The sequence below is a fragment of the Passer domesticus genome, chromosome 5 (assembly GCF_036417665.1).
Source record: "Passer domesticus isolate bPasDom1 chromosome 5, bPasDom1.hap1, whole genome shotgun sequence".
In the NCBI taxonomy this organism is placed as follows: domain Eukaryota; kingdom Metazoa; phylum Chordata; class Aves; order Passeriformes; family Passeridae; genus Passer; species Passer domesticus.
Window position 1 is genome coordinate 69,311,554 of NC_087478.1, and position 22,459 is coordinate 69,334,012.

Sequence of the window (22,459 nt, forward strand, 5' to 3'; positions counted from 1 at the left end):
AGCTATTAAAAATACACATTTCAAATCCTCATTCATCAAGATGCATATTTCTGCCTTTTTAATGTTTCATCTTTACCCTAATAATTTCTCAGTTCAGAACAACATGCAAGAGTTGAGTTTCTAAGCAATATGAAGTTCTTACATTAGTTATTTAGCACACTACTTATTAATTTAAAACTCTTTATTTACTGCCCTTCACTGCAGTCTCCTCATTATGTCCACATATCTCTTGCTGTGAGACGACCAGAACTGGACCCAGCATTCCAGGTGTGGCATTACCAGTGCTGAGGAGAAGGATTGCGTCCCTTAACCTTTAACCCCTAACCCTTGCCTCCCTTAACCAGCTGGCAATGCTTAGTGCAGCCCAGGAGGTCATCTCCCTCTCTGTGGCATAGGGACACTGCTGGCTCAGTCTGGTGCCCACCAGAATCCCAGGTGTGTTTCTGGGAAGCTGCTGTCCAGCTGGGTGTGCCCTGGCAGGCACTGTGACCTCCTCAAGAACAGCTGTTAGACATCATGGACACATACCATGCCACTTTCCTTTGTAGACTGTTCCAAATGATCCAGACCCTATCCTTTGTCCAACTGTGATCTGTCCATCTGGTATCTCCCAATCATCACTTGAATCCCGTCGACCAAGAGTTTTCTTTATATATGTGCAAAAACAATAAAAAGGAAGAAAACAAGTGCATTAATGTCTCTGAAAACAGCTCCTTTGTTACAAATTTCTCACCATCAATAACGTCCTGAAAAAAATGTTCTTTTTCACATGTTGATTTTTGACTTCTAAACTTAGCCCTACACAAAACCTCAGGACACAGGTATGCCAAATTATTACCTGGCATGAAACATTTGCAACAGCTTTGTGCCAGTGTTAAAACCAGAAAACATTAAGAAAGGCTCACCAAAAAGAAAGTAGTACTTGATTTTAAATTGTTAGTCATAATACTAAACTGTGAATTTTTTAAAAAGTGGATGTTTTTATGTTTTCATGTATTGTTACATAAAAATTTGTTACACACATTTGTTACTTTCAAAGTTTATGAATCATAGTGGGAAAAGTTAAGCTGTTACATGAAGGGAAAGTAGAATTACAATATGAGTCACACTAGTAAAAGTGAGTTTAGTGAATTATTTAAATTATTTATATATCAGTCCCACAATTATTTATGGTTTTAAAGTGGGTTATCCCACTCTATTATTTATCAGTTTCAAGTCCTTGATCATTGCCATATTCATCTTCAAAATAATTTATAGAACTTGGATGAAAGAAAAGTGAGAGGAAGGTGGTTGTGTAATATTTCTACAAAAGAAAACAGCTGATCTTTCCCTTACCATTCGATTTCTGTCTTCTGAGGATGAGGATGACTTCCTTTCCCGCTGGGGTCCTGGTGATTTCTGTAACGCTTTCACATTGGTTAGTGACCCGGGCAAAGAAGCGGGAGGTGTTGCAGACAAGCCTGCAGCTGAGCCTAAATTTCAGAAACAGGATAGTTTTATCTGTAAGAATCCACCTTACAAGAATGTATTGACATTAGGTGCAAGAACTGTGTTTAAGATGCAGTATCTCTAAACATCAATGTGAATGTTAAGAGAGAACAAACATACACAGGAATATTGTCCTAGTATTACATTAGTGCTCATGTCTCAGGAAGAGACCAATCTATACCAAGATTTCAGGAAGAGACAAATCTATAGCAAACATCCATGTATAGACAGTCTCCAGTCTCTTATTCATGAATTAACAAAAGGACAGTGTCTTTTTACATAAGAAAAAATACTTTAAGATGTATTTTTAAAATGCCATCACTTTCTTTGAGAAGAACAGTAGCATTTTAGTTAGCACCATATACCTCTGATATTTCTTGTAGCTAAGCTTTTAGGAACCCAACAAATAGCTGAACTCTTGTACTTTGGAATCAAAATCGACTAAATACAAATAATTGAAATGTTTTCTGGTTGAGTCTCCAAGTGCCACCTGAAAATCATTTGGCTGTTTTAAAGCTATCTGTTAGCAGAGAACTATTATTTAAAAATAAATATTAGACTTTAGAAAGGATTAAAAAAGCACAAGTACTTTAGTTAGCTATTTGAAGCATACTCTAGGAAACATAGAAAGAACAGTATGTCGGTAGCCTGTAGGTTATCTAAACAAATCTATGCAGGAAAATGTTACTAAGAGAGCTGTTTCAGAGCCCCAGTGGCCCTCTTCAAATAGAGCACTTCACCTAGACACTGCTTTTTAAAATACATCACAATTATTCCTAACAAGGTTATGCTGACCCTTCCAATGCAAAGGATATAAAATAGGGTCAACTGTTAATTAAATTCAAGCTACTTTGCTAAACAATGTATGTCATTGAATAAGATCTCTAACATTCCACTGCCTTCTCTCACATCAGTGCTCTGGGAAGTGGTGGAAGACAATACTCCTCATATTCTCTTAGAAGCTCCCCTCTTAAGCAAAAAGTGTCTCCTAATGGCAACTAGGACTTGGTGACTTTTTAAACTGCTGCTTAAGTTCAGTCACTCAGTGCATGCTAATTTATCAGACTATATGTATCCATCACTGGACTCACAAACTAAAATCTATACGCTTGGAGCGGATACACAAAGTCACATACCAACAGATACAGATGCTGTGTAAACTGCCTCTGTAAACTGTCCCACATATTAAAGCAACAATAATGATGTATATTGTGCATCCTAACTATCTTTATAAGTAGCTGGAAGCCAGTGACCTGAAGGATGGACTTATGTTCATGCTACGGCCACAACATTGTCATTTATTTATTATACGATTCATCTGAAATCAAACATACATAGAATCAAATGTATGATGTTCCCAGAACATGAGCAACTTTCTAAAAGTTTACTGGGTTACAGATTTCTTCTGCAATAGTAAAGATCTGGGATGCATTTTCTTTGAGGTAACCAAAATCTCCTATTTAAATTTTAATACCACAATATGGGAACACTAGCACAATATTCACCCTTCACCAAAAGTGCTTCCAGCACATGGCAGAACACTGTAGTTAATCTGTTCATAATAATACCAGATGGCCTGTTTTCAAGTTATTAGAGAAGAATACTTCAGATAATGCTGGATTTAAGTCAATAGCTTGGACTCTGAAGCAGTACGTAACATATTTCATTCTGCAGCCAGTTTGCTTGTTGGGAACACCAGTCTTCTTGCAAAGACTTCTGGAAGATCTTTACAAGTTCAAAAGATGAACTGTTCTTGATATATTCTGAAACAAGAGTCTTTGAAACAGCCAAGATGGTAGCATTTGAAAACCACACTACATGCACTGAACTAACCATTTCTACATGTATTATGTAGAGACAAAGTATGAACATTTCATGCTATTACTCAGTAGTTGGTTTCTCCAGCATACGAAATCCCACAGAGTTTTTTTGGGATTTTGTGCAATACAACAGATCCATTGACAGCTCAAGGCCTAAATTACCCCCACGGCCAATGACATGAAAATCTAGAGTGTCTTATTTTACATAGTATGGGACAAAAATAATGTTTCAGTCAAATTTACTAACTAAATAAAAACTACTAAAACCATCCAGAGCCCCAATGTGGTGTCACTAGCACACTGTCAAAATGAAGTATTTGTTGAAAGCTGACATGACACATTACTTGAAAAGCTTGAGACCTAACAAGATATCAATGGAAATGTTTGTAATTCACATTTGATTTCCTACATCATTTTTCAAAACAGAGAATTTTAAATACAGAAAACTGTTATAGCACTGAACTGACTTAAACTGAACAGTCAAGGAAATTCTAAGTTAAGGACATAATTTTATATTTAAAATCACTGCAATGCAATCCAGTTTCATTGGTTTAGAAATATTAGGTTAAGGTTCACAGAAAAACCTCAACTATGAAATTCCTTGCTTTTGGAGATTTAAGTCAGACTTCATTTATAATCATTTTCAAGCGTGTAAAGGTGAAAGTGAGTATGTGTGAAAAGCACATTCAAAGCATTCCAGCCAGGCCAAGCAAAAAACAGAGGTGTTTTGATAAACTCACACACTTACATACACACGGTGTGAGGGTGAGGCACAAACAGCATCTGTGGTTTTACTTATTTTGTTTGGGTGAAAACAAGAAAGAAGAGCCCAACTACCTCTGAACACTGGGCCAGGCTCAAAATCAAACACTATTTCACTGGGGACAGAATGAAGGAGGGGACTGGGAGTCCGGGATTGGTATTTCCGAAGACAGCGCATCAGCTGGTTCAAAGGGGCTGTTAGAGAGAAAGAGACGGGCAGGCAGAGACAGAAAGACAGACACATAGAAGAAATGAAAGAAGTCATGGGAAATAACTAGGATGCTTTGACTCCTAATTATAGATTTCTTCCGTACTTCGAAGGAAAAAAAGTCAATTCCCAAGACCACTCTTTCAGGACTGGAAATAGTCAATTGTTTTCAGATGCCAAGCAGACGGTTTATGATCAAAAGTTAAAACCAACATGATCGCACAACATTTAAATGTTGGACAAAATGGGCAAAACTCTGGAGAGCCATACCTATCGACACATACAAAAACAGCTAAAACTGGCAATTTGCAATTAGTAGCTTGCAGGGCTAAAGGAAATTTCTTTCTTTAAAGTGCCTGTTGCTGGCATTATTAAAGTCAGCTCCATCAAACACAACACATCCTACCAAATACCAGATTTGCATGGGAGAAACAAAGTGAGTGAAAGTCTAGAGTACAAAACCTTTAAGATCAGGAAAGGGTGCACTATGGTAATTCAGACCCATACTTATGGCTGAAGCAAGTAATAATCAGTTGAAGACAATTGTGTTACTGATTTGGTGTTGGAAAAACTGTCATATGTCCACCCTACTTAGTATTTCTCTGTTCTCAATATGTCTGCTTTATTCTTATATTCATAGGAATAAATACAGCACATAAGAAACCGTTTTCAGGACCTTGACAACCAGTGGGAGAAGTGACTTAAGAGGCCCGTGCACAACACCTGAAGAAAAATAAACCCTCTGGCACTAATTCTGATTTAACTGTGAATTAAGGCAGTGAGTTACTGAAGGAAACATAAAAAGGCCTGGCTTTAGTGTAAGATCCTAATAATCTGCTTCCAAGAGTAGCACAGGCATGCAGTACAGCAAAGCAGCAACTTCAGCAGGGGTAGAGGGGGAGAAGAACCGGAGTATTTCAAGCTGCTTTAGGATGCAGCAGTTCCTATGGAAGGCCCATCTACCACAATGGTTTTAATTCAAAATCCCTGTTGTTTCCATGTGTGAAAAGGTAACAACAGGCATAAAAATCTTTGGGAAGTTGTAGTGTATCTGTGTGCAGCCATGTGAGTGAATAAGTGTGTGTGTGGGTGGGTGGGTGAGAGAAAGAGTAAAAAAGTAATTTTAAAACTAAAAAAAACTAGATACTACTTCAAAACTTTTTCTCCTTCCGTCTCCCCCACTCCCAGAATGACCAGCAAATGACTCAAATCTTCGTGAAACAAATACTAAGTTCATGGACAAGCAAATGTAAATTCACTTTTTTGTTCTAGTCATATTTTGCATTGTGGCTGTGTTTTGTAGAAGGAAGTAGGGTAATGGGAAGGGACAAAACAGTTGTGTAATTAAAAGTAACAGTAGTTAGTTTAAATGCTACTTACCTGCCTCTCCTCGTAAACTCTGGTCTCTAATCAAGTCCTATAAAAAAATTTAAAAGCTGTGCTTAATTTAGGTATTAACACTTACATTCTGGAATCAATTGAGACTGATAAGTTTGTGAATTCATAGTGTCATATGTTGCCCACGAAATAAAAGTGGTTTCCTACCCTGACTTACTAATAGCAATGACTCAACTACTACACTTCTCAAAATTAAGTTGCTTTAAAACAGCATCTCTTTGCAGTAAAGTGAAATGTACACTACCCAAAAGAGATGCTGACAAGAAAATATTGATTTAAAAACACAGCTATCAGTAGCAGAAATGGTTCGAATCGTCATATCAGAACCTGGGACATCAATTTTCTGTACTGAAGTACATGAGTCAAATGACTCCTGCTTTGTTTCTTCTCGTAACAATACACGTGATTTGCATAGCCAAGCACACTGCTCTTCTCAGAAATGACTAACTGCAGAAGGCTTTCTTCACTTGCAATCCTCTGTGAGCTGAAACTATCTTTTGCAACATGTCCAGACTAAAACCAAACTACACTCACGATTTTATAAACAGAAGGAGAAAATTCTAGCAGTTTGCTTCTGAATGTCCATTTTTATAATAAAGCTTTTTTTTATTCCCTTCTTGTTCCATAATTATATTTGTTTCCTTACACACCTGTGCTTTGCCAAAAGTACTAGCTATGCCGCAGCTGTACCACTGCCACATACCACATACCAATATCTACATAGCCACACTCTTAAAATTAACATTTCACTTTTCCCTCAGCTCACATGCAAAACTGATTTTGTGCCTCAGTATCCAGGCAGATTTCAAGACTGCTCACCCAACAAATGACTAATTTCTAGACAGCAGATTTAAGGATAAAATATGAACTGTGTATGTTAGCAAAGTTAGCAAAAGGCAACATCTTGAAAGGTCCTAACTGTCCTTATGCTAATACCAACCATCATTATTAGTTATATTAGTTACACCACCCAGAGATTTCAAAATTGTGGAAAAAAACCTTAATGTAGCAGTTTCTGAACATTCTAAAGGAATGCTCAGAACAACAAAAACCAGGCTCTTAAACTCTTAAGGAACTATCAGAATACGGGAACTCAGCTTAATTTAATTATTTAGTTTCCTTCAATGGCAAAATTATTACATGGAATACAAATACTAAAAAGCCTTTATCTTGCATAACAATGTGTTTAACACAGAATGGTTTGCAAGAGTGGTTACTGGCTGCAGCTAACAGCATAAGCTGTGCAACTGAAGGCAGAAAAAAAGGCAGTTTTTTGGAGCAGAATGTTTCTTTGAAAAATTAAAAGGACAGAACTGTCAAAAGGCAGTTCTGATTTCAGAGAATGGATTATATTCCTACAGCTTTCAATGGCAAAAAGAATCTATTAAAAAAAAAAAGAAAAATGAATGATCTTTGAAGATTCTGGCAGATCACTGAATATTATCTTAGAAACATAGTGTACATTGTGTACACAATGAACTCAACACATTGGCATTCACAAGGAACACATCACATCTACTATTCCTGATCTAATGGTCAGTAATACTCACATCAATATTGACTGGCTCGATTGTATTGATGTGAACGTTGGGAGCTGAAGAGGATCGGTCGCGTTGCCCAAATTGATTCCGATGGTCTTCATCTGCTGGTCGGAGGGGCTGTGGGATTGGAATGGATTTTGAAGGAGAAGGACTAGGGAGAATTGGTGGTCTGAGAAACAAAGTCAAGGAAAAAGAGGATTTAGGTCTACAAATGGCTTCAAACACTGCATAGTGGGTGTGGTAAGTCCTTTTCAACTATAATAATACATAACAAAAAAAACTGATCTAAAGCCCTGAATAAAAACAATTAATAATGAACAGTCTCTACTCCCTTATGATCAATTCCAACAACTCTGTTGCATCAACTACCTGATCACATGGCTGTGAAGTGTTCCGAGTTAAAACAATGAAAACTCTACCCTACAATGCCAAACTAGTAATAATAAATTCTGATCTGAAAAAGTCCTGCTGCCCAACATGCATTGCAGATAGCAAGATACTCTGCAGTTTCCTCACCTCTGAGTCAATGCAATACACTCATTTTAATAGTAACCAACTGAGAACTAAAAATGCTTAACATCTCATATTAATGTTACAGTCAGAAAATGTCATAAAACAAAATGTACGGATGGGATTATTTTTCACCAAAGAAAAAGTAAAAATTACATCTGGTCATTCAACCTAATTGATTAATAATTATGTATTATTGATACTAAAAACAACATGGCCAATGTATCATTGATACTAAAAATAAACACATCACCCTTTAACCTCAGCCTTTAAGAAACAATTTGAATAGCACATTTCAAGTGTTATTTACAGCGCCACAATGCAATAAGTTTGACTGAAAAGGTAAGTCTTCAGAATACACAAACAAGCTTCCTGAAGAAATGCAAATACTGTCAGTCATAAAGGTAGATAAAGCCTTTAATTATGTCATAATGAGTTGGATATTCAAAAGACAAAACAACTAAATACTTGGGTTTTTTGTTTGTAAAAAGGCAGAAAGTAACTTCTTTGGTTATCCATTAATTTTGTTAAAGTGCAATAAACTGGCCATTATCTCTTACCCTAGTCAAGGTCAGTCACTGCTAAGCCTAATGATTCAATCTAATGGATGTAAGGCAAAAGGCTAATGAAAACATTTGCCACCTCTGTCAAAGAAAACTTTATGGTAAAACATACATGGTATCTGACAACAAGGTTTTTAAGAGTTGGTTTCTTTTTCTAAGTTATAACTTTTTCTAAGTTATATAAAGGAGTGGAGTCCTCCAGCTGTTCAATGACTCATGGATTAATTATCAAGCCCACAAAGGCAACGTCCACAGGGAGAAGCCTCAGAAACAAAATCTACAGTAGCATATAGCAGCCATAGGTCCTGATGCCACCTCTTGTAAGCAATGCTCCTTGGCCTCTTCAAAAACCTTTGGGGAAACAAACATTTTCAACAGGACATCTTGGCATTTTTTCAGAAAGAGGTCTGTTTTATAGCCTACTATCCTACCTTTCATTGAAAAATTTATCCAGTTTGGCACTGATCCCAGAAATCAGTGCTATTTGTATCCTAAGTACCTGTCATCTTTTCCTTCCTGGCCAACAATCTCACAATTGAAAATGGCAAAACAAAGCACTCATGAATTAATTCAAGTAACAGTCCAGTAGGTCTTCCAGTGAAATACCAGAATGTGTTGGGGAAGTGGGGCAGGAGAGAAGAGGCAGGGGGTTTAACCCTGCATAACTTGAAAAAAAAAAAAAAAAAAGCAGCTACCTACTGTCACATGACAGGATACAAATACTGGGAAGATACTGGGAAGCAATGAATTAAAACTACCAATAGTCAAATCTCTGAGAAAGGGCCTTGAAAAACCCAGCATTTCAGTAGTTGTTCATAATTTCAGAACTATTTTTTTAAATGCAGTTGTTGTACTTTTTTTATGTACACATATGTTTTTTATGTACACATATGCTGAAGTTTTCATTCACTGCTATGCAAGTACCTACAGGTAAAGTATTGCAGATGAGGAAGTTTTGAACTCCTGAATGTGTTTGTAAGTAAATCATGTGACTAGAACACACATCAGGAGATGGGACACTGCACAGATCCTAATGCAGGATTTGACTGACATTCAAAGGCACTCCATTTTCATCTTAAGCCAAGTGTGTCAAACGCTAAACAAAAAATAGTACCAGAAGAAAAGTCCAAAAGTTGTCTAAAAGGCCACCACTGTCACTGCTGGGATAGCTAACTCCTGCTTAAACTTCCTGAGAGTTCTCAAGTAATAAGGAAATTAAGGGAAATATATCACAACACCCACCAGAACATTGCACCAGGACTGACTGTGACAAGCCATCTGAGCTCTGCCACATGACAAAGCCAGAAGCAGTCAGATATTCTGTGATCATGAGTAAGCCAAGGGAGAGAAAACCAGATTGAGGCAATATTGTTTCAATTACATCCTCCTTTGAGTGATAAATGGTCATCTGCTGCTTCTGTATTTCTGGTCACAGGTCATCATGTCCATCATGTTGATAACACAGATAGTGTGCTACATCATACCATGTTTGAAAACAACTTGAACAGCTTTTTCTACTCATTCAGTTCTTACTAGGGAAAGTCCAGATCTTTAGAAAAATAGGCTGATAAAGAATTTTTTTTTTGTCTCTAAACTATTACTTGGAGGATCTCTGGGCTTTAGACAACAAAGAATCCAGAGATGGGAACCTTATAAGCAGTTAGCCACGTGCTCCATCATGATTTTATTAATGGGTGTCCTTGAGACACTTTGAAAAAATGTAGGTTATTTCTGCTAAATGGAATTTTTTCTTGAAAAAGATAACTAGTGAAGTAAAAGAGACAAAGGGTTTGCTAGTTAAGACAGCCTACTGAGATCACAAGCTCAGAAAAATATTACCATCAGCTTCTCCCTGTGTGTGGCAAAAGCTGGATCTTGTTCTATCAAAATCACATCACCGCAAAGAACACAGTGATCCTCTGAGCTACCAAAAGGCTGTTCCTACAGTATTCCTACAATGAAATTACTTGAGAAGAGTAGAAGTGATACTGCAGCTAAAAGGTCCAGATATCATCATTTGGAAAAGGGTGACATGGTCTATTCCAGGCCAGTTCCAAAACTAGTTCTTAGGCTATGGAAGAATAGTGCTGACAAAACACACTGCAAAAAAACAACAAAAAAAAGCCCCAAAAAACAAACAAACAAAAAAACTCCAAACAAACCAAACACACACAAAAATTTAAACAGAAAACCAACCCCCACCCTGAAAAAAATAACTGGCTGAGGCTTAAAGGAACATGCAGTTTGAATATCAGGATCTGAGTTTCTGTTGCTCCTGTGGCCTTTGTGAACAGTTTACAGCCACCTTGCAAAAGGAGACCTTCTACAAATAAGCAGATAATCACTTTCTCCCAGCCTCCGAGATATGGGCATCCTTTCAACAAATGAGTCTCAGCTTCTGAGGCAACAAGCTGATACTGTCAAATCTCAATCTAATATGTTATAACCCATATTTTGGGATTAGGAATACATTGTTCCCTCCCTTTATGTCAGGCAAAACAGAAAGATGTTTTATCAGGAAACAAGAATAACTTATACCATTTTACCAAGCATAGCAAGTGCCCATGTGTTCACAGATTTACTATCCCACAAAATCGGGTCCACAAGAAAGAGTACGGTAACTCAGAAAAGTGTCTGCACATGTTTTGCTATATATAAAGAAACAATTTTATAAAACCATATACAGTATGTCTATTGGATTTGAGAACTTGCAATGATTTAAATAAGTTCAATTTACAAATGCAAAAGAAAATTTTAATACAGATTTTCCTTAATGTCCTTTACTCACTAAGGAGATGTTTCATAAGTGTTTAAGAGCTGGTCTACACAGGAAAGATTTTTCTTGAAATTTTTCTTATGATAAGTCTATTTGGGCTCCAAATTTTTGTTTGTATTTTTATTTTGCTGTACTTGAGCAAATGCTTGAAAATTCACATTCACCCAGCTTCAATTATAAGGTGTCCAACCATTCCTCCTTAAAATGACAGCATCTCTCCTAGACTGAGATTTTCTTTCTCCTCCTCACACCCTGAACAAATCCATCTCAGTTTAGCCACTGGGCTCAGTGCTGCACATCCGTAAGGCAGCACACTCATACCCATATCAAACCTAAGCTAAAATGCATATCAAGGCTTTTTTGGATTGTTTTTGTTTACAGCAGAGTGTTAACACCAGACTGGATTTGGTTGTTGTTACTGCCCTTAATGAAGAAAACAGTACACTTGCACTTCCAAGCAGTTTCTTAGGAGTGTGAAGGATCTGGGACACAGAAATTAAAAAGTTTGGTTTTCTGGCAATGTCTATGGAGTACTACAATAATTAAATCAGAACCTGTTTGGCCTCCACAATTTAAGTTTACCTGCTTGCTACTATAGCTGAGATACCACTTTCCCTATCCCTGCAGCCCAGATATACTCAATCCCAAATCAAATTGCCAATTTGGAGAAAAGGACAACAGTACCAGTTTGTAACTACAAGCCAAATATCCTTCTTGCAGCACCCTCTGAAGTCAGTCTAGAAGCATCATGGAACAGACCTGTAAGTCATTATCCCACACAAATTAGTTCAGTTTTTTATACCATGACAACTTGTTTTCATCCATGTTGGCTTGTAGGTGAAAAACAACTGCCAGGAGTATCACAATGGTGTGCACTCATTTATAATGGCCTTTGGGCCCAAATCAAAGCTGATGAGCCTAAAATTCCCCATAGCTTCACATACCAGGCGTTATCAAGAGAACCACACTGTCTGTCACTGTTAGTCCTCCAAACCAGGTCCAGTTCACTAGGCAGGTTTTTGCAAATAAAGTTTTGGAGAGCAAGAGGTTTCCCTCACTTGTTGTATGGACTGAGAGTTTTCTGATTCTGATACCAAACCTTCTCTGCAAAGCAAGAATGCATATCAACTCAACTTGTATATTGTAGGAACATTGGGAACCTATTCATGGAGAAACCTGGAAAAGGCCTGGTGCCAGAACTTTAAGGGGGCAAGTTCACTGTTTTATGAATTAAAACACAAAGCTTTTGCTCACTTACATACCACAGGACCTAAATAGCATTGTAGCATAAAATGTAATATTTTAAGACTGTATCTTTGCTTCCTTGGCTTTTCAGAAGCTTTTCTAGACATTCAAGATAGCAGAATGATCAGTGAACAGTTGGAAACAGAAAGGAAAGCAGAGGTGTTTAATCACAAGCTGGAGCCTGCTCAAAGGCAAGGACTGGCAAGCTTCCAAGAACAGTGCACCAGACATTCCCTTTTTCTTCCTCCAGCTTAGAAGGTGAAGCATATTGGGAAATGCTGTTTTTCAAAGAGCCAAGATGTTGCAAAATTGCTTAATTCTCTTTTTCATGTATCTGAGATTGAGGGAACCGGGTTCACAGGAATTCTGTACTCATATTTTAAGAGCCAAGATGGAGAAGAAATTTCATGACAGTGCAATGAACAAAACAAATAAAATGTCTGATATACAGTTTCCTTACTTCAATTTTATTACAAATGGCTCTTAGCAGGGAGACCTTAATTTTTCTTTCGATTTAACTGCAATTGTAACTAAAATGGTTGTTCTGGCACAACAGGATAATGCAAATGGAAAGAACTAAAATAGGACACAAAACCTAATTGCTGGACACAATTTTATAAGGGGTTCAGAAATGTGAAATAGGACCATATGTGCTCCCACACCTTGGGGGGACAGCCTATGGCTCACAGTTGGAAGAATGAAAGGCTCCAGGCCTGGATTGCTTTAGGATGTTGTACATGAGCGCAGTGAAACAGTTCTCCAACATGTCTAGCAGCTTTTGCATCATGTCCAAAGGTATTTGTGTCCCTTTCTCTTCCAAACTTTTCCATCTGCTCCAATTGCACATTTTCACTCTTGAACTTGTCTTACAACACAAACTTCCTTCTTTTGGGCACTTGGCCTGCTGCTGCGATCCTTTCACAAGGCTAGAGATGAAGAAGGATGTTTGCCTTCTCTTTCCTCAGGTTTACCAAACGATTAATAACATCCCTTTCTCAGTGAGCTGTTCCATGCAAGATGCTAGAACAGAGAAATTAAAAGAATAATTATTAATTTAGGAAGTGTTAATAAAGCACTAGTTCCTCATATTTTCCATCCCATTGCTCAGCTCTCAAATATCAATCCATATTCTCCTTCCAGACAAGATAAGCTCATATATCAGCCTTTCTTTTTCATTCCAGTTGAGCTGGTGTCCTAATTTGTAACAGTCCTCTTTAATAAAACCACAGATGAGTACATGTTTTTATAGAAAAGGCCAGCTTTTTAAAGTCAGCTAGATTAATATTTTCAAAATTATGTTCTTAAAAAGCAGAAAAGTATGATTAAAGAAAGGCATGAAAGATAACTGGAAAAAGGTTGCGAACAGATCTATATGCTCATCCAGTAACATCTGAGCTACTTCTGGAAAGGAAATGCTACACACACAGATGCTAGGGGAACACTGTATGACTAACATGCATATTATGTATGAACACCAGCTGATAATTATATACCATTTCCAAAATGAACAGAATTTTGCAGGCATGATGTATGCCTTTGTTTTGTTTATCAATAAAGTGGACAACAAAGCAAAAAAAGCAGAAAGGAGAAAGCTAGAAACCTCTTACATCTTCTGCAATTACATATATTTATAGATGCAACACTTGAGAAGAGCTCCTAAACAGCAACTAGCAAATGTATTTAAATGTTAACATTTTTATGTATGTGAAGTTAAAGATCTCAAGGCATTCACCAGCTTTTGTCTCAAATTTTTTCCTTCTGTTTTCACTTGGCAAAACTAAGACTGCTTGAAGTAGTGTATGTATCAAGATTATCCATACTACTGTAACCTCACAACCTGGTAAGAATAGACCTATGTGATGCAAAGGCAATTGAAAAGTAGAACAATTTAGAATGTTGAGATTAGGGCTATATAGTGTCTTTGACATCCACTAGTGTTTAACACAATTGGTATGAAGAAGTTGCTTCATGAATTAACAGCTCCAGCTCAGTTACAATTTCGGCTGTAGCATGACAAATACTTGACAGGCAGCCTTGCCCACAACCTGCTGTACTAATATCCACAGGATCTAAAGGCAACATTCACTACCTTGAAGACGTACTTTTGAATTCACTTGAATCTGCACAAAATAGAACAAGTAACAACATAATTTCCGTACTTACCAAATGAGGTTCCTTCCTGCAGAGGACTGGCAATCTGTTTTCCTGCGAGGCATTTTATTTGGTCTTCCATAAAACATTTTTGGCTGTCCAGAAAATTTATCTTCCAGTTAAAGAGTCCAGAGGTGCCTGTGCAGCTTCCAGTGTGTTTCTACTTTGGTTTAGGCACAGTTCTCACTCATCCAAGAGAGCCTCTCTGCCACATTCAGCTCAACTCCACACAGCACATGTGTCCTGGGAATGGTTTCCTGAAGGCTTCTGTATTTGGTGTTCATAATAAATATGCACCAAATTTCTTGAGCGTGACATACATCCCTGAATTACTCTTCCCTGGACATTTGTTCAAACTACCTAATGGTGGATGGTGTCACTGATCTCTTTGCTACTGGGAACATAACATAAATATGGGCTCTTATCTCTTCATGGAGAAAGGGTCCAGAATCTCTGTTGGAAATGGGGAGTTTTAGAGGTCTACTTTTACAAAACCTGGAGCTGCAGCAACAGTTGCTATTGGTATATCCCAACATGAACAGGAAGAGGACAGCTGGTCTGGAGGATACTAAAGCAGTGTATGTGGAAAAGCTACTAAAACAGTATTATGAACCTGGAACTGGCACCTGTTCATATCAGCCTTATAGTAATGCGGTTTATTCTCTAACTAACATACGTCACTTCAAAGCATATAAATTATAATTTAATAACCAACTAAAAGAATTTGTGAGGATATAATTTTGGTTTACATTAATTTTAAGTATAAAATCTTTCCAGTTTAGACCAGGTCTAAGTTAATATGTAGAAGAAATCAGTAAGAAACAGGTAATACCTCAATTCTACAGACAGTTACACACACATTTAACCTAGGCTCATTACTAACTTATAGAATTTGTGTGAATGAAAACATTCACTTCTTTGAAGTTAAGCATAGGTGGGCATATTTGCACGAGAAGCCAGATTACTACAATGCAGAGCTGCAAAGCATTACTTCGAGTTTTTCTTAGCACAGTACTGAAAAGTTATATTATTAAACAGCAGGAATAAGTTCATACCCAACAGAATCTGAGGGGGGCACTGAGGGGTATGATCCAGATGCTGGGGTGGTCTCTCCTAAGGAGGCCTCCTCCGGTGGTATGGGGTGATGTTCAAAGAACTTGGAGACAAACAGCAAACTGTGAGGCAAGAACAGAACAAAAACAACCTAACTTGTGCAAAACCCAGAAGTTTCACAATATAATACTCAAAAACTACAAAAAAGATCCCAAACACCAAAACCTCATTGATTAAATTCTAAATTTAAAAATAAAGATCACACACATTAAATCTGCAAGATATGTTAAAAGTATTATTTACTTCACAGATGATCAAAAGATCATGCCTTAAATACAAACTCTGTGGAAATTAATTTTCTAATATTTTAGATGGAATTGTAAACATCTGGTTCTTCAAGAATGCACAACTTATATCTATCAGTACATAAACTTACACCCTGAGCACAAACTCCAGAGATGCCAATGGAAACAGTTACAAATACCAAAATAAACTAAAATTAAATTAATTCTTCGTGAGAAAAATAGCATTTTAAATTATTTCTTATACAAAAATCTATTTAAAAGACTTAATAGCCTCTGCTGAAACTAATCAAATAGAACAGACCCAGTTTACACCAGATCCTAAATCTACATCAAAGACTTGTTTGAACAAATAGTTCAGTAACTCAATCCAAGAACACTGGACTGCTTGGATCATTCTCTTTTATGGTTCTTACCTAGGCATTAATCTTGCTAGCAGATTTATTTTCAATTATTGTAAAACCAACAGCAATTTCACTATAATCAACTACTGTCTCTTAACATTTTTTCAGGTTGAAGAGAATAAACCCACAGCTAAATTTTAAACAAGGCCCTAGCCATCCCACAATAAAGAACCAGTTTTGATTAATAACAACAACTGTGAACAATGAGTTGTCTGTCCGATACAGTGCTCAGCAACCCTATTCATACTTCAAAAAAAAGCACTTCATAGACCAGCAAAGAAATATGAACTGGTTGTCTGAGCTAGCACAGAAAGAGTGTGAATTAAGCAGTCTCACAAGAACAGCTAACTCCTATTTTTTTTTCAGCCACCTCTTCTGACTTCCTGAATTACAGATTTAACACAAGAAATCACTGACAGCTGTACACTTGTTACAAGGCTCAACTTGAAAATCAATTGTGATTACTTACTCAAGTTGGTCATAATTAACACACATCAGTGGCACTTCTGTGCTACAGCGCTGGTGAAATTTGTAGCCACAAGTCTGGCAGCGGAACCCCTGGAAAAGCAGCTTCCGACAGAAATCGCAGAACGCCAACGTGAAGAACGTTTTGCGTACCTACATTGGAAAAAATAGTCACAATTACCTGGAGTCCTTCTGTAAGCCCAATATAGGCTATTTGCTTTTCCCTCCCTCAAGCGTACTTAAAAGGCTCTCTTGTGATGCTGGAGCTACAGTTTTATGTATCAAACAGATTTACACGAAAGATCATCATCTCCTTTTTGAAACAGCTTTCATGCACTACAACATTCTTTCAACTGTTTCTTGGAATTAATGGTTCACTTCACTAGCAGTAAGAACGAGAGCAAAAAACCTGAAGCAAAACTTTACTATTATCATGCTAGACACAAACATTGAGAATATTTTTGGATACAACCTATAAAACCAAAAGCTGCTGAAATATTTCATATTTTAACTTTTCCAGAAGCCAAAGAATATTTCCATATAATACTCACAGGACTGGAAATACACAGGCATACATATATATAGGGCTTCAATGTATGGTTACAGATAGAGTTGTAATTTTGACTACTGAAACTCAGAAACATTCAAAATCACAGAAGGATGAGCATGCAGTCTCCCCAGATTACAGGGGGGAATTTATTTATTTAATTTTCAAATTCAGCAATACCTAGAGTAAAAAGACATTCTTAGTTCTATTATTACATGCAATAATCAGAATTTCAGTGGGATATAAAAAACGTAAGCCTACTAGAGTTCACCTAACTAGCCATAACCCAAACAGCCAGTTTGAGCTAAATAGGTTGAAACAGCTTGCACATAGAATTTTGCTATGTTTCAAGCTGAAATAGAAGGTCTTTCTTCCCAATGTGACACACATTATTTCCAGGATTTTGTATGTAGCTGGAAGCATTTAGACAGATTCTGTTTAGCAGCTTCCATTTACTTGGTGCCTTATCAGGTCAAAACATATTTGTGCACTGCATCATTGATGATGTCAGCACTGCTCTGGGAATAGTTAGTTCATTAGTTAATTGCTGCTGCAGAGCCAGCAGGGAGGCCCAGAATACATTTTATAGATACAGCAATACAAAAATAGTAGATTATTACAGCTCTGCAATGCAGTACTGATATAAACCACTTACATTTATAGATTTTTAGAGGGTGTATTCCAACAAAACGTGAAAGTTTTAAGGGTGATCAAATACTCTAGCATCACTTATTTCAAATACAATTCTATCTAATTCACTTAAGCTACTGTGATTAAAAACTTCTTTTGCAACTCCTACCACATCCCACAGATGCAAAATATTCCAAGTTGGTAATTTGAATTTGAAAGTATGAAGTTGATGTAACCCCACTCAGCATCTCACAAAACCCAGTACATACGAAATTGTGTGTTGTGAGTGGCACATTCTCCAAAACTTCCACATGCAACTCCTCTCCTGTGAGCCAGGAAATGTCTGTGTCCCAGCCAATTGGCTTCTTCTCTCTAAAGTGCAAATAAGCCTGTCATTAGCATCAGCACACAAGCCCTTACATGTCTCCTGCCAAAGTTGTGAGATCAGCAAAAAAGTTACACTGTGGGGGGTTGCTACCCAGTCTAATTGCAGGAAACTTTAGAACATGACCCTAGGCTCAGTACATAATACACAAAGCACACCTTCCCTGGCAAACTGCAGGAAGGAAATGCACTTTTTCTATCAGCTCCAGTAGTGGCCAGTTCCTTGTTTCCTACATGGCAGATGGCTTTTTGATCAAATAAAGTGTTTGTGAAAGTACCTGTTGTGTAAGAGTTCCACAGAGATAGCTAATTGTGCACATGAATATACAAATTTTTAGGGCTGAAAACTCTTTTTTTTCCTCCCAAGGGAACTCTGTCTTTCGTTAAGAATGCATTATAGCCAAATGAAATAAAACCAAGAAGTTAACACAGCCTATTTAATACTTGTTTGGTTAGCATGAGTTTAATTAAATGAGTGGTTTACCATAATTTCATATTACTGAATATTATGCCTGAGCCTTTTCCTAGGAGTTAGACATTCTTTTCAACATGTCTGCAATGTGCAAATTGCTTAGCGCAAAGTACCATAAAATTCTGAACTTTGTAAACAACCTCAGGATAGAACTGGCCATCCTGGGTAGCTCCAATAATTGATTCTAAGAGCAAAAAAGCATCCCACAGAAACCATACCCATCTTGTATTCTGTAAACAGCACAGCATTCTGGAATAAGACCTCTCATCATCAGCGCTTTTTTTAGGCTGTCTCGGACTGTCACTCCACATCTTGCTGGAACCTAGAGGTCAAATACAAAATTAGTTAAAACAACTTCCAATTTATCCCCCAAAATGGATGCAAGCATTTTGACCCTCAAGTGCTAAAACCCACTTTTTAGGTTGCTTTACAGAACTGTAGGTCAGAGTCATCCAAAACCTCTTTCGTACTGAGAAAAATTTTATTGCTGAATAGTCTATGAGAAAAAACGCTCAGCTAGAAGAGTCAGCAAGCTCTACACATCTATTAACATTCAGAACAGAATCTTCACTGAACTCCAAAAGTGAATTTCCAACTTTCTCAACTGGAAGAAATTGGAAGAACAGCACACAGATAGCTAGTAACTACATACAGCTTTAACTTCACAGGCTGGCCTGAACATAAGTGGGGAAACATGCCAAGTGAAATTAAGTGAAGGAACTAACTTGGACTGCACTCAAAAAAACATTACTATAAAATGTAAATATTTTATTTTCTATTTCTAAAACAGAAGATAAGCATGCAAACAAGTGAAACAAAACAGTCATCTGACTCAGGCAGACCATCACCCCTCACTTTAACCTATAGCTGTAACTCTACAGATACATCTTATATGAAAATATATTGCTTTCTTCTGTTTCCTGGCTTGAAAAGTTTGGATAACTAACAGGATAGGAAGAATGGAGGAGCACATTAAAACTAGCCAAATCAAGAACTCCATACTATGTATTTTCCTCACTTCTCTTCTAATTGTAGGCATATCTTATATGAGTAAGTAGATCATCTCTAGGTATACCTGTGCTTTAACAGCATATAGTGTCAAGCATAAAAAAGAATACATGATCTGGTGATTAAGTGTAGTTAAGGTATTGAATATTATGCACTAACTATTTTTAGAACTCAGTAGTGAAAATATGTAAGCCTTCAGGCACTGTACACATTGGGATATCACCTATAATCACAGACAGTACCTTGAACACAAATCAGAAGAAAAACCTACAAAATTAACAAACCTGACAAGTCTGTCTGAACACCTGAAACTCAAATCTAGCTTGCAAGTGGCTTAAGCCAGAGCACTCAGTAGCCAAAAGCAGTCTTTTAATCAGCTTCAGCTGGCTTTGGATATGAGCCTAGTTTTTGTTCCCTGCATTTAAATTTCCATGGGTATTTAGGGGCTCTATGTCCTACTTAAGCATGATAGTGCAAAGTAGCAGCCTGTTTCAAGTAGCTTTGTGAACACTACTTGAGGTTACACTAAACAGCATTTCTGGGACTCAAACATATGCACTTTCAGAAGACACAAAGGAATATTTTGCTTCATCATTTTCCTCCCATTAACATGAGAGGGCCTCTTTCGAGGATATTTGTGCATTTCGTCTGGTCAACACAAGCATTTAAAAAAAGATTATTTTTATGAATTCCTTGAAGAAACCATCCTATAGCACACTACAGTCTTGACATTCAGCCTTAGGTGACTTTGGTTTACACATTGTATTATTTTTTAATACATCTTTTTATTACTCTAAGTAACTCCTTAGAAAGGAACTCCTTTCTCCAAGGATGGAGGGTGTGACTCAAATTATTTTATACAAATGTTGAGTCTAAATTATGACTGTTGTATTGATACAGCAAAATATCTATTAAAGATTTGTCTTGACCTGCAAAGGTGATTAGAAATTATAAGTGAAGGTGTATTATAAATTCTGTATTATGTTACTTATAAATTACACAACATTGATTCTGCTTGTAGAACTCACTGCCATTCAAATAATACATTCTGTGCTATGCTAATCATAATATCTTGCTAAGAAAATAACTCTTTAATTGTCCCTATGATTTAATGCTACCATCATTCTGCTAAAGACCCCTAAAAGAACCTGTCTGTCCTCTCAGTGTCCTTCTCCGTGCCTCTAACATAAATATTTACAAATAGAGAGAGTAAAATAAATAGAGAGTAAAATATTTTTAAGAATCAGACTGAAGTCTCTGAGCATTTCAGGTGTGCTCCAACCTCCCCCACACATTAGATCTGCTCACAAGCCATTTTGATGGATGAAGCAAGTGTTTTTTGGCTCAAGGCTATTTTTCCTACAAGTATAGCTACTGCTGGATCGAGGTTGAGTCCCCACAGACAATTCAGGACTACCTTCCCAGCAACCTCAGTCACTTCGCCACTGATATCCACAGTGGCAGAAGAAACTGAAATACTGCAAAGGTGGCAGGCAGAAGATGGAGACATAAAGGGGAATGAAAAGAACAGGAAAGAGGTAGGGCATGAAGAAGAAATGGGAAAAGAGGGTCAGGACAAACTTCAAGAACTGAACATGCAGGGAAAGCATGTGCATAGTGGGAGAGGGAGTTGTGATCAACAGGTTGGTGGGAATCAAACAAGCAAGACAGAGGGAGGACAGACTAAAGAGCTGAGGCTGAGGGCAGGAAAAAATGACATGATGAACCACCTTGCAGGGAGAACTGTTTGCCAAGTACATCCTGAATAGGAAGCTTTTAAGCTGTGATTGGGAGAACAGGTGGCTTGTTTTGGACAAGGACTATCAGGGGGAAGGAGATGCCTAAGAGCAGCAATAGAACCCAGCACAGAGTAGGAGGAGGTTCTAGCTTAGGCAGAAGACTCCAACTGGGTTGAGTATTAAAAGAAACCAGGTTAGTAAAATCTTGACATGTGTGAGGGAATGGAACAGGACAAGGAGGAAAAGTCAAGCAGTAGGAAGATTACTAACATTAAAGAAGAGATAAACAGTCTTGCGGTCTTTGGAAAACATTTTCTTCCTCCAGCACTGATCCTCCATAAATGATGACAACATACTACAGTAACTCATGAAGCAAGGAAATGGTTGGAACCTGAAATCAGAAACCTCAAAGTTCCAATGCTATTAATTAATTAATTACACCGGTGTAATTTTTTTCCTTTTAATTTTTGTCAACAACAAGATTTATGAAGTTACAGGATTCCTTTTAAGAGATCAATAAAGTTGGAAATATAAACGCAAAATCTGGGAAGTGTCAGAATGAAGGTTGCCTACAGCAACAAAACTGCAATAGGACTACGAAAAATGTGCATTAAACATCCTGCTCACTAATCATTTGCTATTCCTCAGTATTATTATCCCAAGTTCCCTTCGTTAAAATCCAAGCCATATTTATGCAACTTTCAATTAGAAACATGGGTAGAACATTTGTTCTCTTCACTGCCATTTGCATCACGATCTAGCTAAAATCCAAAGAATTGCTTTTATTACTTTCAAAAACCATCATGATCCTGAATCAGCATCACATTTAGAACATTCTCTTACAGAACTCCCGAGCAGAGAAACATAAGGCCAAATTAAAAGAACTTAGGTGCTAGAATAAGTCCCTGTAGTATTGATTAATCATTTTCCCAGACGGGTACAGCATGGTCTATCACCATCTGTGCATGTAGCCCTTCAGCCCCCTCCTTCAGT

At 37.3% G+C, this 22,459-nt stretch overlaps 1 protein-coding gene across 3 annotated transcripts in view; it reads right to left on the reverse strand.

Annotated features, from left to right (window-relative positions):
• BRAF (B-Raf proto-oncogene, serine/threonine kinase) overlaps positions 1-22,459 on the reverse strand; it is an 82,828-nt gene that overhangs the window by 22,776 nt on the left and 37,593 nt on the right. For all 3 annotated transcript variants that reach the window (XM_064420865.1, XM_064420866.1, XM_064420867.1), the window contains 8 exons: positions 18,938-19,041; positions 18,133-18,235; positions 16,691-16,839; positions 15,518-15,637; positions 7,227-7,386; positions 5,659-5,695; positions 1,336-1,472; positions 529-646 (listed from right to left, as the gene is read on the reverse strand). In XM_064420865.1, coding sequence (XP_064276935.1) covers positions 529-646; positions 1,336-1,472; positions 5,659-5,695; positions 7,227-7,386; positions 15,518-15,637; positions 16,691-16,839; positions 18,133-18,235; positions 18,938-19,041 — 928 coding nt within the window. The remainder of the gene's footprint in view (positions 1-528; positions 647-1,335; positions 1,473-5,658; positions 5,696-7,226; positions 7,387-15,517; positions 15,638-16,690; positions 16,840-18,132; positions 18,236-18,937; positions 19,042-22,459) is intronic.